Raw genomic sequence first — 17,800 nt, 5'->3', positions numbered from 1 at the left:
GTCAGTTTTTGTGTTCCCTGCAAGCTTACTTATACTCTATTTTCCCCCTCCTAATTAAACCCTTAGTCCTCCTCTGCTGAATTTTAAATTTCTCCCAGTCCGCAGGTTTGCTGCTTTTTCTGCCCAATTTATATGCCTCGTCCTTGGAATTAACACTTTCCTTAATTTCCCTCGTTAGCCACGGTTGAGCCACCTTCCCTTTTTTATTCTTACGCCACGCAGGGGTGTACAATTGTTGTAGTTCATCCATGTGATATTTAAATGTCTGCCATTGCCTATCCACTGTCAACCCTTTAAGTATCATTTGCCAGTCTATTCTAGCCAATTCACGTCTCATACCATCGAAGTTTCCTTTCTTTAAGTTCAGGACCCTAGTCTCTGAATTAACTGTCATTCTCCACCTTAATGAAGAATTCTACCATGTTATGGTCACTCTTCCCCAAAGGGCCCCGCATGACCAGATTGCTAATTAATCCTCTCTTGTTACACAAGACCCAGTCTAGAATGGCCTGCTCTCTAGTTGGTTCCTCGGCATATTGTGATATAGAGGGAATGATAGAGGGAATTGTGTGTTATAGAGGGAAGCTTGCAAGTTATGGTGATCCCACAATCTTGCTGCTTTGCCTTCCACCTGATGGTAGATGGTGATCCATTACAGACCCAATCCACGTACGGACCGGGGTCAAACAGGGCTGCGTCATCGCTCCAATCCTCTTCTCAATTATCCTCGCCGCCATGCTCCACCTCACAGTCAACAAACTCCCCCCTGGAGTGGAACTAAACTACCGAACCAATGGGAAGCTGTTTAATCTTCGCCGCCTCCAGGCCAGGTCCAAGATCATCCCAACCTTTGTCATTGAGCTACAGTATGTGGACGATGCCTGCGTCTGCACAAATTCGGAGGCGAAACTCCAGGATATAGTCGACGTATTTACTGAGGCATACGAAAGCATGGGCCTTATGCTAAACATCCGTAAGACAACGGTCCTCCACCAGCCTGTCCTCGCTGCACAGTACTGCCCCCAGTCATCAAGAGCCACGTCGCGGCCCTCAACAACGTGGACCATTTCCCATACCTCGGGAATCTCTTAACAAAAGCAGACATTGATGAGGAGATTCAACACCACCTCCAGTGTGCCAGTGCAGCCTTCGGCTGCCTGAGGAAAAGTGTTCGAAGACCAGGCCCTCAAATCTACCATCAAGCTCATGGTCCACAGGGCTGTAGTAATACCCGCCCTCCTGTATGGCTCAGAGGCATGGACCATGTACAGTAGACACCTCAAATCGCTGAAGATATATCACCAACGATTCAAGATCCTACAAATCCCCTAGGAGGACAGGCGCAACATCAGCGTCCTCGTTTAGACCAACATCCCCAGCATTGAAGCATTGTCCACACTAGATCAGCTTTACTAGGCAGGCCACATAGTTCGCATGCCAGACACGAGACTTCCAAAGCAAGTGCTTTACGTGGAGCTCCTGCACGGCAAACGAGCCAAAGGTGGGCAGCAGAAATGTTACAAGGACACCCTCAAAGCCTCCCTGATAAAGTGCAACATCTCTGGGAGTCCCTGGCCAAAGACTGCCCTAAGTAGAGAAAGTGCATGCGGGAGCGACATGCACTTCGAGTCTCAATACCGAGAGCATGCAGAAATCAAGCATAGGCAGCAGAAAAAGCGTGCAGCAAACCAGCCCCACTCACCCCTTCCCTCAACGACTATCTGTCCCACCTGTGAGTCTGTGGCTCTCGTATTGGACTGTTTAGCCACCAAACAGGAGTGGAAGCAATTCTTCCTCGATGATGATGAGATGCTGTGGGGTTTGGAGGCAGTGTTCAAGTTTGACAGGATGCGAGAGTGCCACCTTGTAGACAGTACATACTGCAGACTGGAGGACTAAGTATGGCGCCCAGTAGCGCCAGTCAAGCAGACTGCTTTGGTTCTGAATAAGCTTCGAGAGTTATTACACTTAGTTATCCAGATGAGTGGTGAACATTTCTTCACATTCCTGACAAGCCTTATAAATAATTAAGGAAGCTCAGGAGGTGAACCACTAGTTGCAGAATACCCAATCTCTGCAGTGCACATAACCACATTGTTAATATGGCTAGTTCAGTTAAGCTTTTGGTTAATAGTGACCCCCTAGGCTTTTGATGGTGGGGGAATTCAGTGACAGTTGTATCCTTCACAGCTAGGGAGTAGCTTTTTGTTGTTGGGGCTGATCATTACCGAGTACTTACGTAGCACAAATATTACCTGCCACTTGTCAGCCCAAGCCTAAATGTTGCCAGCTGCTGCTATTGGCTGGCATGAGCTACTTCATTATTGGATAATTTGTCAATGGAGCTGAACCTTGCAGAATCTCAATCCTAACCTTATAGTGGAGGGAAAAATTAAATAAAATAGCTTTTTTTGTTGTTGCTTGCTTTACTTACTCTACCCAAAAGGCATGACCCGATAATAGAAACACCTGGAAATGTACAGCAATTCATGAGCATCTGAAGACACAAAAAAATTGGTCACAATTTTAGATGTGGTCCTTTCATCAGAACTGTATTTACACTGAAATATTAACTTATGTTTTCTGCTGATTGACCATGTGTACTTCTAGCATGTTTTGCTTTTCTTTTGGTTTTTCCAATTAGTAGCTTTTATTTTGTATGTTGATCCTATTAAGGTCAACCTAGTATATTTTCTAGAGATTCATCCCAGTACTTGAACCCAAAAACAAACCTCTAAATTGGCCAATTTTGGTAAGAGTATATTTGATATGCTGCCTAACCAACTCCTGTAGAGGAGTTTATCCCTAACTTTATGAAAAATGTGTTCAATGCAAGGAACAAAAAGCCTTTCAGCTGAATAAAAAACAATTGGCAATTCTGGTGCGGAAAACATTTCCATATGATTAGTGCAAGGATTTCCTCAGAAACCAATAAGCCATGGGCTATGACGGCTGTAGAATAAAGAATGTATATTGATTTTCTAAAGTGAATTCATTATTTTACAAACTAATTATTGCAAAGTTATTTGGTGAATCTTTGTTTTCAAGGAAGGGGCAGTGCTGGAAGTGATGAAACACTATCACTTGCTATTAACAATAATCCTAAAAAAATGTTGTTTTTTTAAAAATAATCCTCGGATGCAGATTACCCCAACATTTAACTATAGCTTCAGAAAAGCATGATTTGCAAGCGTGTTCATTTTAGCCTCTGAAGGATGTTAATTTGTACTGAATTCTGGGTAATTGTGGCATCACCTTGTGTCCAAAATAATTTTGTATAGGAAATTTACATGGCTAACCTGTACTTGCAATTCTGTGAAATGTTCGATTAACATACAATACCAAATGCAGATGAAACATTTTCTATGCTTATAGCTTAAATCACCATCAATTCTTTTTATGCTGCTTTTTCGTAATCTTAGGATGACAGTTTGCCCAAAGTTCTTAGGAGTTGGAAGGTGTGCCTTTGGTACAGAATAGGCCTTTCGCAGCAGGTGCTGTAGATTGCATGTGTGGCATCTAGGAGTGAGATATATGCCTAGGTTTTCCAATTGTAACCATTCATTTTAATAGGCTACTGTCTATGTTAAAATAAGTGGTTGTATAGAGTCTCAGAACGCAACGCTGCATTAAAATAAGTTTTCCCAAAGTACATCTAATATTGTGCTGTACTGGATTTGTGTGTGTTAGCAAGTCATAATAGTGATTAAGAATGGAGCTTTTTGCATTCGAATGTCAGCCACCTTTATGCCATATTATGGGTTGTTTTGCTCTTATAGGCTTGTATAAACAAAGGCCCTTACTGCATTGAAAGGAAGCTTTCATCTAAAATCAGCCCAAGCTAAATTCATACTAAAGTTTCCTGGGGAGGGGGGGTGACTGGAAGAGAAGAGAGAAAAAGTATTATAATAGAGCATCACCCAGTCCTATTCGGATGAGAGGCAGCAAAGTGTTAATTTAAAAACAAGTTTAAAAACAATATTAGCCATAAATTGAAATGCGAGTAGTAGCCAATGGTTTCAGGAACTATTACTTCATGATTCTAATGGTGATCCTGGAATCTGTCCAGCTGGCATCTAAACAAGATCCAAGATCTATTTCCTTTGCAGAATGAATTAAAAAAAAAGAGCGGGAAAAACATTTAATGTTATGACCATGCTTTCCAGTCACATACATTATCAAATCACACAAACCACTATAATTTTTTGAACAGTTTATTCACCAGAGCAATTTTGGCGCTTGACGTTTCACCATCACATTAGGCCCGTGTGTAAATGCTGTTAAACACTGAAATACAGGTTGACATACAGACCTTAGTGTTTGTTAACCATTCCTAGATGGCGCTTTGCTGTAATAAACATTTCAAACTTTTGTAACTTGTCAGCTTCTTTGTTGCACTAAACTGAGACGCATGTTACAATCAAAAGCGTCTGAACAGTTGGTTGGGAAGATAGCCAAAATGTAAGAAAGAGGATTGAGCCTCCTTTTCAAGGGCAGCCAGCTCTTGTACTGTCGGTGCCAAAGTATCAACATGGCCCTTGTACTGCCCACCTGCCAAGAGGAAGAGCAAAGAAAGTTAAAATTAAGACAAGTTTGAATTACTTGGTCAGAGTTTGTTCCCATTAAGTCTCATCAGCTAGTGTGACACACATTCACTAGCAAAGATGCCATCCGTGGTTATTGCTGTTGCTATGACTTGATGGGAGCAGCTCAATGAATGGACTTCACACAAATGATGATTTGTAAAAGGAAATAGAACCCATGAGTAAAGTGTATAAAAAAATGTCATTTTGTGACAACAAAGAGAGATTGCAAAATAAGTAGAGGGCACAAAAACTGTAGGGACAATCTCATGCCACACAAGTTGATTTTGCTTCAGACTGAACTGGTATTCTTTACTTCTCCTGAAAGTGGTCTGACCCCAATGTGGCTTTTGTTCAAACACTACTTCCTCCCCAATACTTTAGTGTGACATGGTTCAAATCATAGTCTCCAGGATAACTCTTTATTTTCTGGAATCAGACAAAGAGAAATTTGCCAGGCCATGGAGCAAGGGCAGAGGAGTGGGACTAACTGGATAGCTCTTTCAAAAAGCCAACACAGACATGATGGGCCAAATGGCCTCCTTCTATGTTGTATGATTTTATGAAGTGTGTTCCCTCAATCCTTAAAAAATTTGAATGCAAGTTTAGGGCTTGTGAAAAATTAAACAATCTGGACGAACATATTTCAAGACCATGAAGGAACACAATGGTAACAACTATTGTGATTAATGAAGCAAAGAAAACAGCAGGGTACTCAAATTAATGTTAATTCTTGTAAGACATTCGGGTATGGCCAGGTGCAATTAATTAAGTAGTTTTGCAAGCTTGAGAACTTGTCAATACCGAACAAACAAGGTAGATGAAACTCTTTTGGAGTTTACCTGTAAAACATAAACATTAATTGGTGCCACCCGACCTGGATGACACACCAGATATTTACAAGGCCCATTTTTTTTCTTTATGTTTTTTTTTGTGTTTTTCTTTTTTTTTTGTTTTTTTTTGGGCACTAAAATCAATTTTTTTTTTTTTCCTCCAGTGCCCCCTATAAAAGGGGAGGGGGACACTAAAAGCACCGGCAATTAAAACAAATTAAACTTTAAAACGTAAAATCAAATTAAAATTTGGTTGCCGGGCATGATGATGCACTCCAGTTCCTCCGGTGCCCACCTCTCGCGGAAGGCCGCGAGCGTACCGGTGGACACCGCGTGCTCCATCTCCAAGGACACCCTGGACCGGATGCAAGAGCGGAAGAGAGGCAGGCAGTCAGGTTGAACGACCCCCTCGACCGGCTGATGGTACCCTTGGCCGTGCCCAGGAGCAGTCCTACGAGGAGGCCCTCGGACCTACCCGCTCCCCTCCGCGCAGGGTGCCCAAAGATCAGGAGAGTGGGACTGAAGTGCAGCCAGAATTTCAGGAGCAGCCCCTTTAAATAATGAAACAGGGGCTGCAACCTCGTGCACTCAATAAAAACATGGAACACGGACTCCTCCAGACCGCAGAAATTGCAGGCGGCCTGGGAGTCCGTGAACCGGCTTAAAAAATTTGTTGCACGGCACTGCTCCGTGCACCACCCTCCAAGTCCCCGATGAATAGTGGGAGGACTCCCGCATAGAGTGCCCTCCATCGGGGACCCCCGCCTCCTCCGGACGGCAAGATGGTACGCCATGGCGTGTCCGGACGGCCGGCGAGGATGGCAAAGTTGAGAGTGTGCAGAACTGAAAGGCACGGAGGGGATTTCCCCGAGGCGGCTCAAGTTGTGAGGCGCCGGCCCCCGAGGGAGGTTCCGGGGTTTGGCGCCAATGAGGAATTCCGTCCGGACGGGGGTCAGTTCGGACGGGATCTCCCCACGTGCTTGAGCCTCCTCGATGCACCTAACAGAGTCAGGGCCTAAAGCTGTTTTTAGCGACTCGATGGCTTCGGCCGCGCGGCGGACGTCTGCTGAATTTAGGCGCCGCGCCAGCGTGCCTGGCGCCATCCAGCCCGCTCCTCCACCATCGAGCAGGTCCCTGACCCTGGTCACCTCACCAGCCACAGCCCTCTCGTCGGACCGCCACCTAAAATCTTGGTCGTGGAGGTACGGATTCCCGAGCAGCGGCTCCTGCAGGACGGCCGCCACTCCAGCCGGCGGAGAGCTGCGCTTGGTGGAGACTTTGTTCCAGACCCTGATTTGTTCCTTGTAAAAGACAGGCAGCTCCCGGAGGGCGGTCCTGACACCCCCCAAGTTCACAAACAGGAGCTGCGTGTCGTAATTGAGGTCGCGCTGCTGGCGGAAGAAATGTCGCCAGAGCGCACCACCTAGGAGGGGGCTCGACGTAAAGGTATCTCTGCAGGGTCTGAAGACGGAAAGTCGCGAGCTGGGCGCTGACGCACACCAACGACTGACCGCCCTCCTCAAGCGGGAGACTCAAGACCGCGGCAGAGACCCAGTGCTTCCTGTTGTTCCAGAAGAAGTCCACCAGCTTCTTCTGTATCTTGGCGACAAACGCAGGGGGAGGGGTCAAAGTGACCAGCCGGTACCACAACATTGCGGCCACCAGCTGGTTTATGACTAGCGCTCGACCCCTGTAGGACAGCACTCGGAGCAGTCCTGTCCAGCGCCCTAGGCGAGCGGCGACCTTGGCCTCCAGCTCCTGCCAGTTCGCCGGCCAGGCTCCCTCGTCGGGGCTAAGGTAGACTCCCAGATAGAGGAGATGGGTCGTGCTCCAGGCAAAAGGCCTGAGCTCCTCCGGCAGGGAGTCCACCCGCCACTGACCCACCAGGAGTCCGGAACATTTCTCCCAGTTGATTCTGGCGGAGGATGCGGCCGAGTAAATCTCCTGGCACTCACGCATCCTCCACAGGTCAGCGGGATCCTCTACCGCGAGGAGCACGTCATCGGCGTAAGCCGAGAGGACGACCTCCACGCCCGGCCCTTGCAGAGCCAGTCCCGTCAACCTCGTCCGCAAGAGGCGCAGGAAAGGCTCCACGCAGATGGCATATAACTGGCCGGACATGGGGCATCCCTGGCGCACCCCTCTCCTAAAGCAACAAGGTAGATGAATGGGTCATGGTCCTCGGGCAGGTGACCGTCTTTAAGGCCCTGTTAAGGCATTATTAGTTTATTAAACAAAGGAGGAATTGCATAATAAAAAAAATGTGTTTTGTAAACCTAATAATTTAAGTTTCTAACAGTTAGTTGAATGGTATCTTGGAAAGTGATCCACGTAGACCAATTGGTCATTTTAGTTAGTTAGATCACCTGAAGTGGGTCTTTCTTGCTAATACTTTTAATTGTTCAAACCAATCAAATTTTTGAAAGCATTTGAAGGTGGTCAGACAGCCAACACACAGCTCTGAACGGTGAGAGCGGATGAGAGTTTAAGAATGTTAAGTTTCAGAATGTTAAGTTGTATTAGATTGAGTTGTAAAGAAATTAAAGTGTATTTCAATAGTTAATTCAACTGCATAAGTTTCTAAGCACAATATGACTGCCAGTAAAAGTAACATACATGCAAATTAAGTCCAAGTGAGGAGCAGATGACTGAGGAAACAAAAATATCAGACATAATCCAGCGCATCACACCAGCACAAAACTACCTGATGCTGCAGGCAGCATGCTACTCAAAGATGCTGTTTCATTGCATTCTCATGTCTCCAAGGGACAATCTTAACATTGGAAGCTTATGAACATATCTTTGCTGTTGCAAATTATGACCAGGATTTTGCAGCTGCAATGATGGCAAAACTGTCAGTTTTGGCCATCATTACCCTGTGAAACTGCAGTAACTTCTGGCGTCCGCACGTGTGCAGTAAAATGCAGAAATCCAGAAGTTGCTGTCAGTGATTACTTGCTTCTCCACAGGGTGTGTTGTTGAAGACCCTGCAAACTGCAATTGTTGAGAAATCACTGAACTGAGAGAACTAGTCCTTTTGCACTGTAATATTGCTGTTAAAGGCCTTGGGCATTGGGTTTTTAATGGTATACCAAGTCATAATTACTGCTGAACATAGTCTTTGGCCCTAAAAAAACTAATTTTATATTTGTGAAATGTCAAATTTTCCATTATAAAAATTCCTTTTTTTAAAAATACAATAAAAAATTATATTAAAAAAATGATTTTTCAGCCTTTTCCCTTAGTCCCAATCTTTATTTCGGTCCGTAAAATATATAAAAAGTGAAGAATAATCAGTGCATTTTACTTCCTGGTTTGCTGTCTGAGAATTCTTCAATATGACTGGCTGCTTAGCTTAGCCTGTTTAATGATATGACTGTTGTTGGACGCTGGAAATCCCCTAGATTGGGCGCCAGAATCAAACTTAATGCAGGGAAAGGTGAAATCAAGCCACAGAGATCGCTAGATATTTGTGGGCAGCTTCCTTTGAGGTCAGCGCGTACAGTCATTTTGCTGCTGACCACAAAATCCGGGCCAATAGTTAAATTGTACTTCTGCTGTGCTGTGGATTGTTATGCTGTGGATAAACCTGACTTGGTTGATAATTAATAGCTTTTGTAATGGGTTATGCAGAATGAAAACAAGAACATAAGAAATAGGAGCAGGAGTAGGCCATACAGCCCCTCGAGCCAGCTCCGCCATTCAATAAGATCATGGCTCATCTGATCATGGACTCAGCTCAACTTCTCTGCCCGCTCTCCATGACCCTTTTACTCCCTTATCGCTCAAACATCTGTCTATCTCCGCCTTAAATATATTCAATGACCCAGCCTCCACGGCTCTCTAGGGCAGAGAATTCAATAGATTTACAACACTAAGAAATTTCTCATCTAAATTTTAAATGGGAGGCCCCTTATTCTAAGACTATGTCCCCTAGTTTTAGTTTCCCCTATGAGTAGAAATATCCTCTCTGCATCCACCTTGCTAAGTCCTCTTATTATCTTATAAGGTTCAATAAGATCACCTCTCATTCTTCTGAACTTCAATGTGTATAGGTCCAACCTATCCTCATAAGTCAATCCCCTCATCTCCGGAATCAACCTAGTGAACCTTCTCTGAACAGCCTCCAACGCAAGTATATCCTTCCTTAAATATGGACACCAAAACTGTACGCAGTACTCCAGGTGTGGCCTCACCAATACCATGTACAGTTGTAGCAGGACTTCTCTGCTTTTATACTCTATCCCCCTTGCAATAAAGGCCAACATTCCATTTGCCTTCCCGATTACTTGCTGCACCTAGATACTAACTTTTTGTGTTTTATGCACAAGGACCCCCAGGTCTCAGTACTGCAGCACTTTGCAATTTTTCTCCATTTAAATTATAATTTGCTTTTCTATTATTTCTGTCAAAGTGGATAACCTCATATTTTCCCACATTATACTCCATCTGCCAAATTTTTGCCACTCACTTAGCCTGTTCATATCCCTTTGCAGATTTTGTGTGTCCTCCTTACTTTCCCACCCATCTTTTATCAGCAGCAAACTTGGCTACATTACACTCGGTTCTTTCGTCCAAGTCATTAATATAGATTGTAAATAGTTGAGGCGCCAGCGCCGAACCCTATGGCAACCCACTAGTCACTGTTTGCCAACTGGAAAATGACCCATTTCTCCCGACTCTATTTTCTGTTAGTTAGCCAATCCTCCATCCATGCTAATATATTACCCCCAACCCCGTGAGCTTTTATCTGTGCAGTAACCTCGTATGTGGCACCTTATCGAATTCCTTCTGGAAATCCAAATACACCACATCCACTGGTTCCCCCTTATCTACCCTGCTCGTTACATCCTCAAAGAACTCCAGCAAATTTATCAAATATAATTTACCTTTCATAAAACCATGCTGACTCTGCTTGATTGAATCATGCTTTTCCAAGCTATCAAGCATGCTAAATATAGACATGTGTGAAACTATGGACATAAATAGTAAATCCTGATCCAATTTTGGGGTGCAGAGCAAGAACAGGGGAAAATTTGAAATTCTTTTAGATTGACCATTAAACTCATCAAAATCTAGCAGCTATTCCCCAAAAAGATTTGAAAAATTAACTGCATAAAAGGCAGTAGGATTACATTAGTGAAATAAATGATTACAAAAAAATGACTTGATACACTGCTCCCAATAACTCAGGCCATGCCTTTAACATATAGTAGTCTACACTAACATCAATTTTTATTTGCATAGTCAGGGGAGCATTTGGGTAATGGTGATTATATCATCAGGTTTAGAATAGTTATGAAGGGCAAGGAACAATCAAAATGTAAAAATACTCAACTGGTGGAGGGCTAATTTCAGGGAGTTAGAGAGAGTTCTGGCCCAGGTGGACTGGAATCCAAAATTGGCAGAACAGAAATAAAACAATGGGAGTCCTTAAAAGAGAAGTTATTTGAACATAAGAAAAAGGAGCAGTAGGCGGCCATTTGGTCCCGCGAACTTGCTCCGCCATTCAATAAGATCATGGCTGATCTGATCATGGGCTCAGCTCCACTTCCCTGCCCACTCTCCATAACCCTTTACTCCCTTACCGTTCAAAAATCTGTCTGTCTTTCTCCACCTTAAATATATTCAATGACCCAGCCTCCACAGCTCTCTGGGGCAGAGAATTCCACAGATTTACAACCCTCAGAAGAAATTCCTCATCATCTCAGTTTTAAATGGGCAGCCACTTATTCTGAAATGATGCTGCCTAGTTCTAGATTCCCCCATGAGTGGAAACATCCTCTCTGCATCTACCTTATCGAGCCCCCTCATTATCTTGGATGTTTCAATAAGGTCTCCTCTCATTCTTCTGAACTCCAATGAGTATAAGCCCAACCTTTCTTCATAAGTCAACCCCTTCATCTCAGGAATCAACATGGTGAACCTTCTCTGAACTGCCTCCAATGCAAGTATATCCCTCCTTAAAGAAGGAGACCAAAACTGTACACAGTACTCCAGATGTGGCCTCACCAATACCCTGTAGAGTTGTAGCAGGACTTCTCTGCTTTTATACTCTATCCCCCTTGCAGTAAAGGCCAACATTCCATTTGCCTTCCTGATTACTTGCTGTACCTGCATACTAACTTTTTGTGTTTCATGCACAAGGATCCCCAGGTCCCTCTGTACTGCAGCGTTTTGTAAATTTTCTCTATTTAAATAATTTTATTTTTCCTGCCAAAGTGGATAACCTTATACTTAATCTGCCAAATGTTTACTCACTCACTTAGCCTGTCTATATCCCTTTGCAGATTTTGTGCGTCCTACTCACAACTTGCTTTCCCACCCATCTCTATCATCAGCAAACTTGGCTATATTACCCTTCATCCAAATCACTAATATAGATTGCAAATAATTGAGGCCCCAGCACAGATCCCTGTGGCACCCCACTAGTTACAGTTTGCCAACCAGGAATTCGAACCATTTATCCCGACTCTCTGTTTTCTGTTAGTTAGTCAATCCTCTATTCATGCTAATATATTACCCCCAACACTGTGAACTTTTATCTTGTGCAGTAACCTTTTATGTGGTACCTTATCAAATGCCTTCTGGAAATCCAAATACACCACATCCACTGGTTCCACCTTATCCACCCTGCACGTTACATCCTCAAAGAACTCCAACAAATTTGTCAAGCATGATTTCTCTTTCATAAAGCCATGCTGATTCTGCTTGACTGAATTATGCTTTTGAAAATGTCTTGCTACTGCTTCCTTAGTAATGGACTCCAACATTTTCTCAATGACAGATGTTAGGCTAACTGGTCTACAGTTTCCTGCTTTCTGTCTGCTTCCTTTTTTAAATAGGGGAGTTACATTTGTGGTTTTCCAATCCGCTGGGACATCCCCAGAATCCAGGGAATTTTGGTAGATTGCAACCAATGCATCCACTATCTCTGAGGCCACTTCTTTTAACACCCTAGGATGCAAGCCATCAGGTCCAGGGGACTTGTTCACATTTAGTCCCATTATTTGGGTACAGTGTAGACACATTCCCATGCAGTGGAAAGGAAAGGCATCGAAAGCTAGAGCTCCCTGGATGACTAAAGATATAGATATTAAAATGGAACAGAAAAAGGAGGCTTATGACAAATGTAAGATTCATATTACAGTAGAGAACCAAGCTGAATACAGAAAGTGCAGTTGAGACCTAAAAAAAAAGAGAAGAGGGGCAAAGAGTATGAGAATAGATTAACAGCTAACATAAAAGGGAACCCAAAAGTCCGTTTTAAACATAAAAATAGTAAAAGGGTAGCCAAAGAAAATGTGGGGCCGATTAGGAACCAAAATGGGAGATCTTCTTGTCGAGGCAGAAGGCATAGCAGATGTACTAAAGGAGTACTATGCACGGGTCTCCACTAGAGAAAAGGATGCTGACAATGTGGCAGCAATGGAGAAGGTTGTAGCGATAATAGAGACAGAGTGTACAAAAGCAAGGATATTATGCTAAACCTTTATAAAACACTGGTTAGGCCTCACAGCTGGAATAGGGTGTTCAAATCTGGGCACCACATTTTGGGAAGGTTGTCAAGGCCTAAAGGAGTGCACAGAAGAAATTTATTAGAATGATACCAAGGATGAGAGACTTCAGTTACGTGGATAGACTGGAGATGCTGGGGTTGTTGTCCTTAGAGCAGAGAAGGTTAAGAGGAGATTTGATAGAGATGCTCAAAATCAAACACTTTTTGATAGAGTTAATAAGGAGAAACTGTTTCCAATGGTAGAAGGATCAGTAACCAGGACACAGATTTAAGGTGACTGGCAAAAGAACCTGAGGTGACACAAGGATTTTCTTTTTTTACATAGCGGGTTGTTGTGCCTAAAAGGGTGTTGCAAGCAAATCAATAGTAACTTTCGAAAGGGAATTGGATAAATACTTGACGGGAAAAATTTACAGGGCAATGGGGAAAGAGCAAGGGCGTGGGACTAATTGGAGAGCTCTTTCAAAGAGCCGGCAGAGGCACAATGGACTGAATGGTATCATTCTATGGTTGCATGAAAAACAATGGTGTCATTAAACAGAGTTTGAAAAATGTAGATTGTTATATATCACAATGTTCTTCGCTAAAATACTCACCTCCTATTGCTCTTTTCTTTCCATAGACAACTTTGCCATCAAATTCATCCACTGGTATTTTCAGGTCAGGCTCAACTTGAGAGATGATGACATTCAAGTGGTCTTCAACGTCGGTCAACAGCTTGGAAAAAAAGCAGATGTTTATTGTTTTCTTGGCTGAGACATAAAATGGTACGCCAGTGTGGACAGAAAAGTATAGTAAAAATATTTTTCAACTCGAAATCCAATAAAAAACCTTCTCACTCGTGAGAATTGAACATTTGTTTCAGATTCACAATATGTATGGTTTGAAAGGTAGGTTAGATATAGCAATGTCCTTTTGCCAAAAATATTGCTATGTATTTACCTTAAATGGCTCGATTGGTAAAAACAGCAACTGTAGCTGGGCTACAACATTGGCATCTACCTGACAATGTGGAAAATTGCCCAGGTATGTGCTGTCCACAAAAAACAGAACAAATCCAATCTGGCCAATTACCACCCCGTGAGTCTACTCTCAATTATCAGCAAAGTGATGGAACGTGCCATCGACAGTGCTATCAAGCAGCACTTACTCACCAATAATCTGTTCACTGATACTCAGCTCGTTCCACTCGGCTCCAGAACTCATTACAGACTTGGTCCAAACATAGAGAAAAGAGCTGAATTCCAAAGGTGAGGTGAGAGTGACTTCCCTTGACATCAAGGCAGCATTTGAACGAGTGTGGCATCAAGGAGCACTAGCTTGCAATTTTTTTTAATGACACAAATGAATGTGTGAATGTCCATGAAATTAAAAAAAATGTAAAATGTTAATGTACCTGCATTTCATTGTACCATATGGTACATCCACCCTGATCTTTTAGCCTGGTGTTGTAGCAACCTCTTCCACGAGTTCCACATACATGGTACCAAACCTAGAAGTGGTTAAAAGAAGCTTTTTAGTCTCTTGTTTCTAATACCAGTCCTGTCAACAAGAGATTATATTGCATGACCAGTCAAATATTGAAACATCGCAGTTTTGTAACCAAACTAAAAGTGGCTACTTTTTCAATAATCTTTAAACATTTCAATGATGTTCAATATGGATACCAAACATCTTCAGACTTGCATCTCAAGTGAGTTGTAGTGTAATGAAGAGTCAAAAATATTTTTGAAATAGTTAATCACTTGTGGACAATTATATAAACATATCAAACTCAAACATTGCTTGCACATTTAGATTTAAAGGCACCAATAGAAACAAAGCAGGGATTCTAACCTGCAACTAAAGAACCAGTCTATAAAATAATCTATAAAAGGGTAGTACTGTGCCTGTTGGGAAATATTACATTGGGTCTCACTGTAACAAAGTTATTTTTAAAGTTTTGATATTCTTGGGAGTCTGTTATTGCTGGAACCTGCACTTGTATAGCATTCCTTATACACAGGAACTATTTAGGGCAATGGAAAAGAAATACTGAGCAAAAGGGGAAAAAAGATTGGGTGGTGAAGCACAGTTGGAGAAGGGTCTTAAAGAGGCTTTAAAGGCAAATAGGGAGATGACAAGGTGGAGATGCTAGGCAGATGGTTCTAGAAGGTAGGGGCATGGGGTCTAACAAGGACTAGCTGCTGATTGCGAAATGGAGGATGTGGGGAAACATAGAATATGCTGTTATTGGAGGGCATGTCTGGAACATACCCTCCCATTTGGTAATAACAGTACATGATTGAATGTTCTGTCAGTCAGACAGCTCCAAAGCTTCATTCCACAGATTTGTAAAAGTAGGGTAAAACAAAGACAAGGAAAAATCTTCAGACAAGAAGGGGGTGGGCAATAACCTAGTGTTGAGGGGAGAGAGGGAAGGCTTCTTTTCCCACGAGCGGGCCCACTGATAGAGGGTCGACGCTCGCCCCAGCCCACGTAGCAATTCTCGAAGTTAGCAGACAGAGATGGATGGCAAAGTATAACGATCTTTATTACAAACATCCCTCATCACAGCCGCCTGTGAGTGGGGATGCTCTCCAAACAGCACAATCATACAACTTTTATACATTTCAAAAACCCCTCTGTTCCCGGACAAGACCTCCCTAGATTTCTAATTGGACTACCTTATCAGTGCTACTTCCCTAATTGGACTACCTTATCGGTACTACTCCAGATTGACAGGTCATGAGCTCTGACTGACAGGCCATGATCTCGTGACCATCTTAGACCATTCCCAGAATGGTATCTCTGGGGTGGAATTTGTTATACATTTCCTTTGGTGCCATGAAGTCGATCTCGGGTCTCTTCTCACGTCCTTATCAGCAGGCTGTTTAGGTTCTCTCCTATTGACATTCCATGTTGGAATACTATCTGGTATCCCAACCCATAATAGTACCTTCTGGAGCCTTGGTGCTGGAATGTACAAGGCGTGAGAAGAAAGGTCTTTACCTCCTTATGGGCCAGTGCAGGAACCAGCACTTTAACCCTTGTCCCGCTGGTACCCCTAATGGCAAATTTTCCTCTTACACCCAGTAAATTCATTGGGGAATTGGCAGCCAGCGCAATTTAGAAAGGACAGGGTGTTCGGTTTGCAGGCTAGGTTGCCATTTCAGAGGTTAAAGAAAAGATAACAAAAAAGCTAATTAAGTTATTTCACTGGTCTATCAGGTACATTCAAGATTTTTTTTTAAATAGTCTAGAGTATACTTTGTGAAAGCTTTATCATCATTTTTGACTTTATACCAAGGAACTATACAATCATTTACTCAGACTAATGTCTTCGAAAGCATTTCTGACTTGGAAGTTAGAACAGTCAGATAAACAGCCTAAAAATAGCAGCTATTTAATTTTAAAAGACCACCAGTTTTGGTCATTACAATGCAGAATAGTTTTAAAATAAGATTTTGCATACATGATAACTAACACATAAGGATTACCTTTTCTTTCTCAGTTGCCACCAAGGAAATAGCCAGACCCATCCTGAAAAACCATAAATGTTACTTTGCTACTTTGTAAAAACATACTTTTTAAACAAAGAAACATGTTAGAAAAAGTATAGAAGTGGACTTAATGCCAACTCAGTATCTTACCGGTCAGCTCTGCCCACTCTACCAATCCGATGAACATAGTTTTGTTTTTCATCAGGAAGAGTCACATTAATTACTATAATTTAAAAATAAAAATAAATTAGTACTGTACTAAATTAAAGAGCAGCAACACAACCAGTAGATACCTCACTTACCAAAAGGAACACCACGAATGTCAATTCCTCTGGCAGCAACATCAGTACAGATCAGGAATTTAACATCCACTTTCTTTCCAAGAAAAAAAAAGAGATGCATCAAAATTTTGCATTTAGACAGCCAACATTAAACAAATATTTTTCAATCTTCTCCAAAGCTTTTTTTCTCTTTATTGCTCAATTCTATAAAAGGTCAAACTTGCAGTGAATGTCACTTTTCTATCTCTGGTTGCAGATTCTGACCTGCTCACTGATTTCAGATTCCGGAAGACAAACACTTGTTATTGTTAACGCAACTGGATGCTGACAATTATCGAGTGGTCAGATTTATCGCCAGGCAAGTTCACTAACATTTACAGAACTGCACTTTCTGGGCTCAGTTTACAATGAAAAATATTTCAGCTAAAAAGCCAATTTAGCAAGAAACTGAATGCAGAACAATCTTTTATAGTGAAAATTTACTACCCATTTATAATGAAAATTTAAATAATAGAATTGATCTGTAAGCAATTAACTATAAAAGTCTACTTCTGCCTCCAGTCATAAAGCATTTCAATCATTAGACTCAAATTCAGTCATTGCATCAGTCCTTTTAGAAGTCAACTTCAGGTCAAGATCAAATGTAATATCAGAATGCAGCACCTTTGAATATTTCAATTAAAACTGAATTTAACTGCTAACAAAAATAGCAATGTGGCCACATCTTGTACAAAAACACAGCACAGCAATCTCAGAAATAATAACCTACAGATCTCAATTTTAAAGTGTCTGTTCTGTGCTTAATATTCAAAAATTTACACAATAAACTATCAGCTTTGCTCAGAAAAGATATTATACAGACTAACTACTCAAGTTACAAACCACAAGCTGCCAACGACAGTTTCAAATGATTTTATTTTAAAATAAAATGCATTTCTTTCCAGCATCTTTAAATTCTAGAGTGGTCTCCTTTAATACAACTAAACAGGATAGGACTGACCATGTGGAGCACATCAAAATCATTAAGAAACCAGCTATAACTTCTTTAAAACTAAAAAGATGGTTTTCTAGCTTGCCTTTTTTTTTGCTTCTATTCAATTGT

At 42.2% G+C, this 17,800-nt stretch overlaps 1 protein-coding gene across 1 annotated transcript in view; it reads right to left on the bottom strand.

Annotated features, from left to right (window-relative positions):
- Positions 1-4,188: 4,188 nt before the first annotated feature.
- The window catches only part of ddx1 (DEAD (Asp-Glu-Ala-Asp) box helicase 1), a 55,776-nt gene continuing 42,164 nt past the window's right edge, over positions 4,189-17,800 (bottom strand). Inside the window, exons 21-26 of the mRNA XM_070885015.1 lie at positions 16,720-16,792; positions 16,568-16,640; positions 16,415-16,457; positions 14,332-14,427; positions 13,532-13,652; positions 4,189-4,551 (exon numbers count right to left, since the gene is read on the bottom strand). Coding sequence (XP_070741116.1) covers positions 4,421-4,551; positions 13,532-13,652; positions 14,332-14,427; positions 16,415-16,457; positions 16,568-16,640; positions 16,720-16,792 — 537 coding nt within the window. The 3' untranslated portion in view covers positions 4,189-4,420. The remainder of the gene's footprint in view (positions 4,552-13,531; positions 13,653-14,331; positions 14,428-16,414; positions 16,458-16,567; positions 16,641-16,719; positions 16,793-17,800) is intronic.

The sequence above is a fragment of the Pristiophorus japonicus genome, chromosome 7, assembly GCF_044704955.1.
Source record: "Pristiophorus japonicus isolate sPriJap1 chromosome 7, sPriJap1.hap1, whole genome shotgun sequence".
In the NCBI taxonomy this organism is placed as follows: Eukaryota; Metazoa; Chordata; class Chondrichthyes; family Pristiophoridae; genus Pristiophorus; species Pristiophorus japonicus.
Note: the sequence above shows the minus strand (reverse complement) of the source record. Positions and strands in the feature narration are given on the sequence as shown.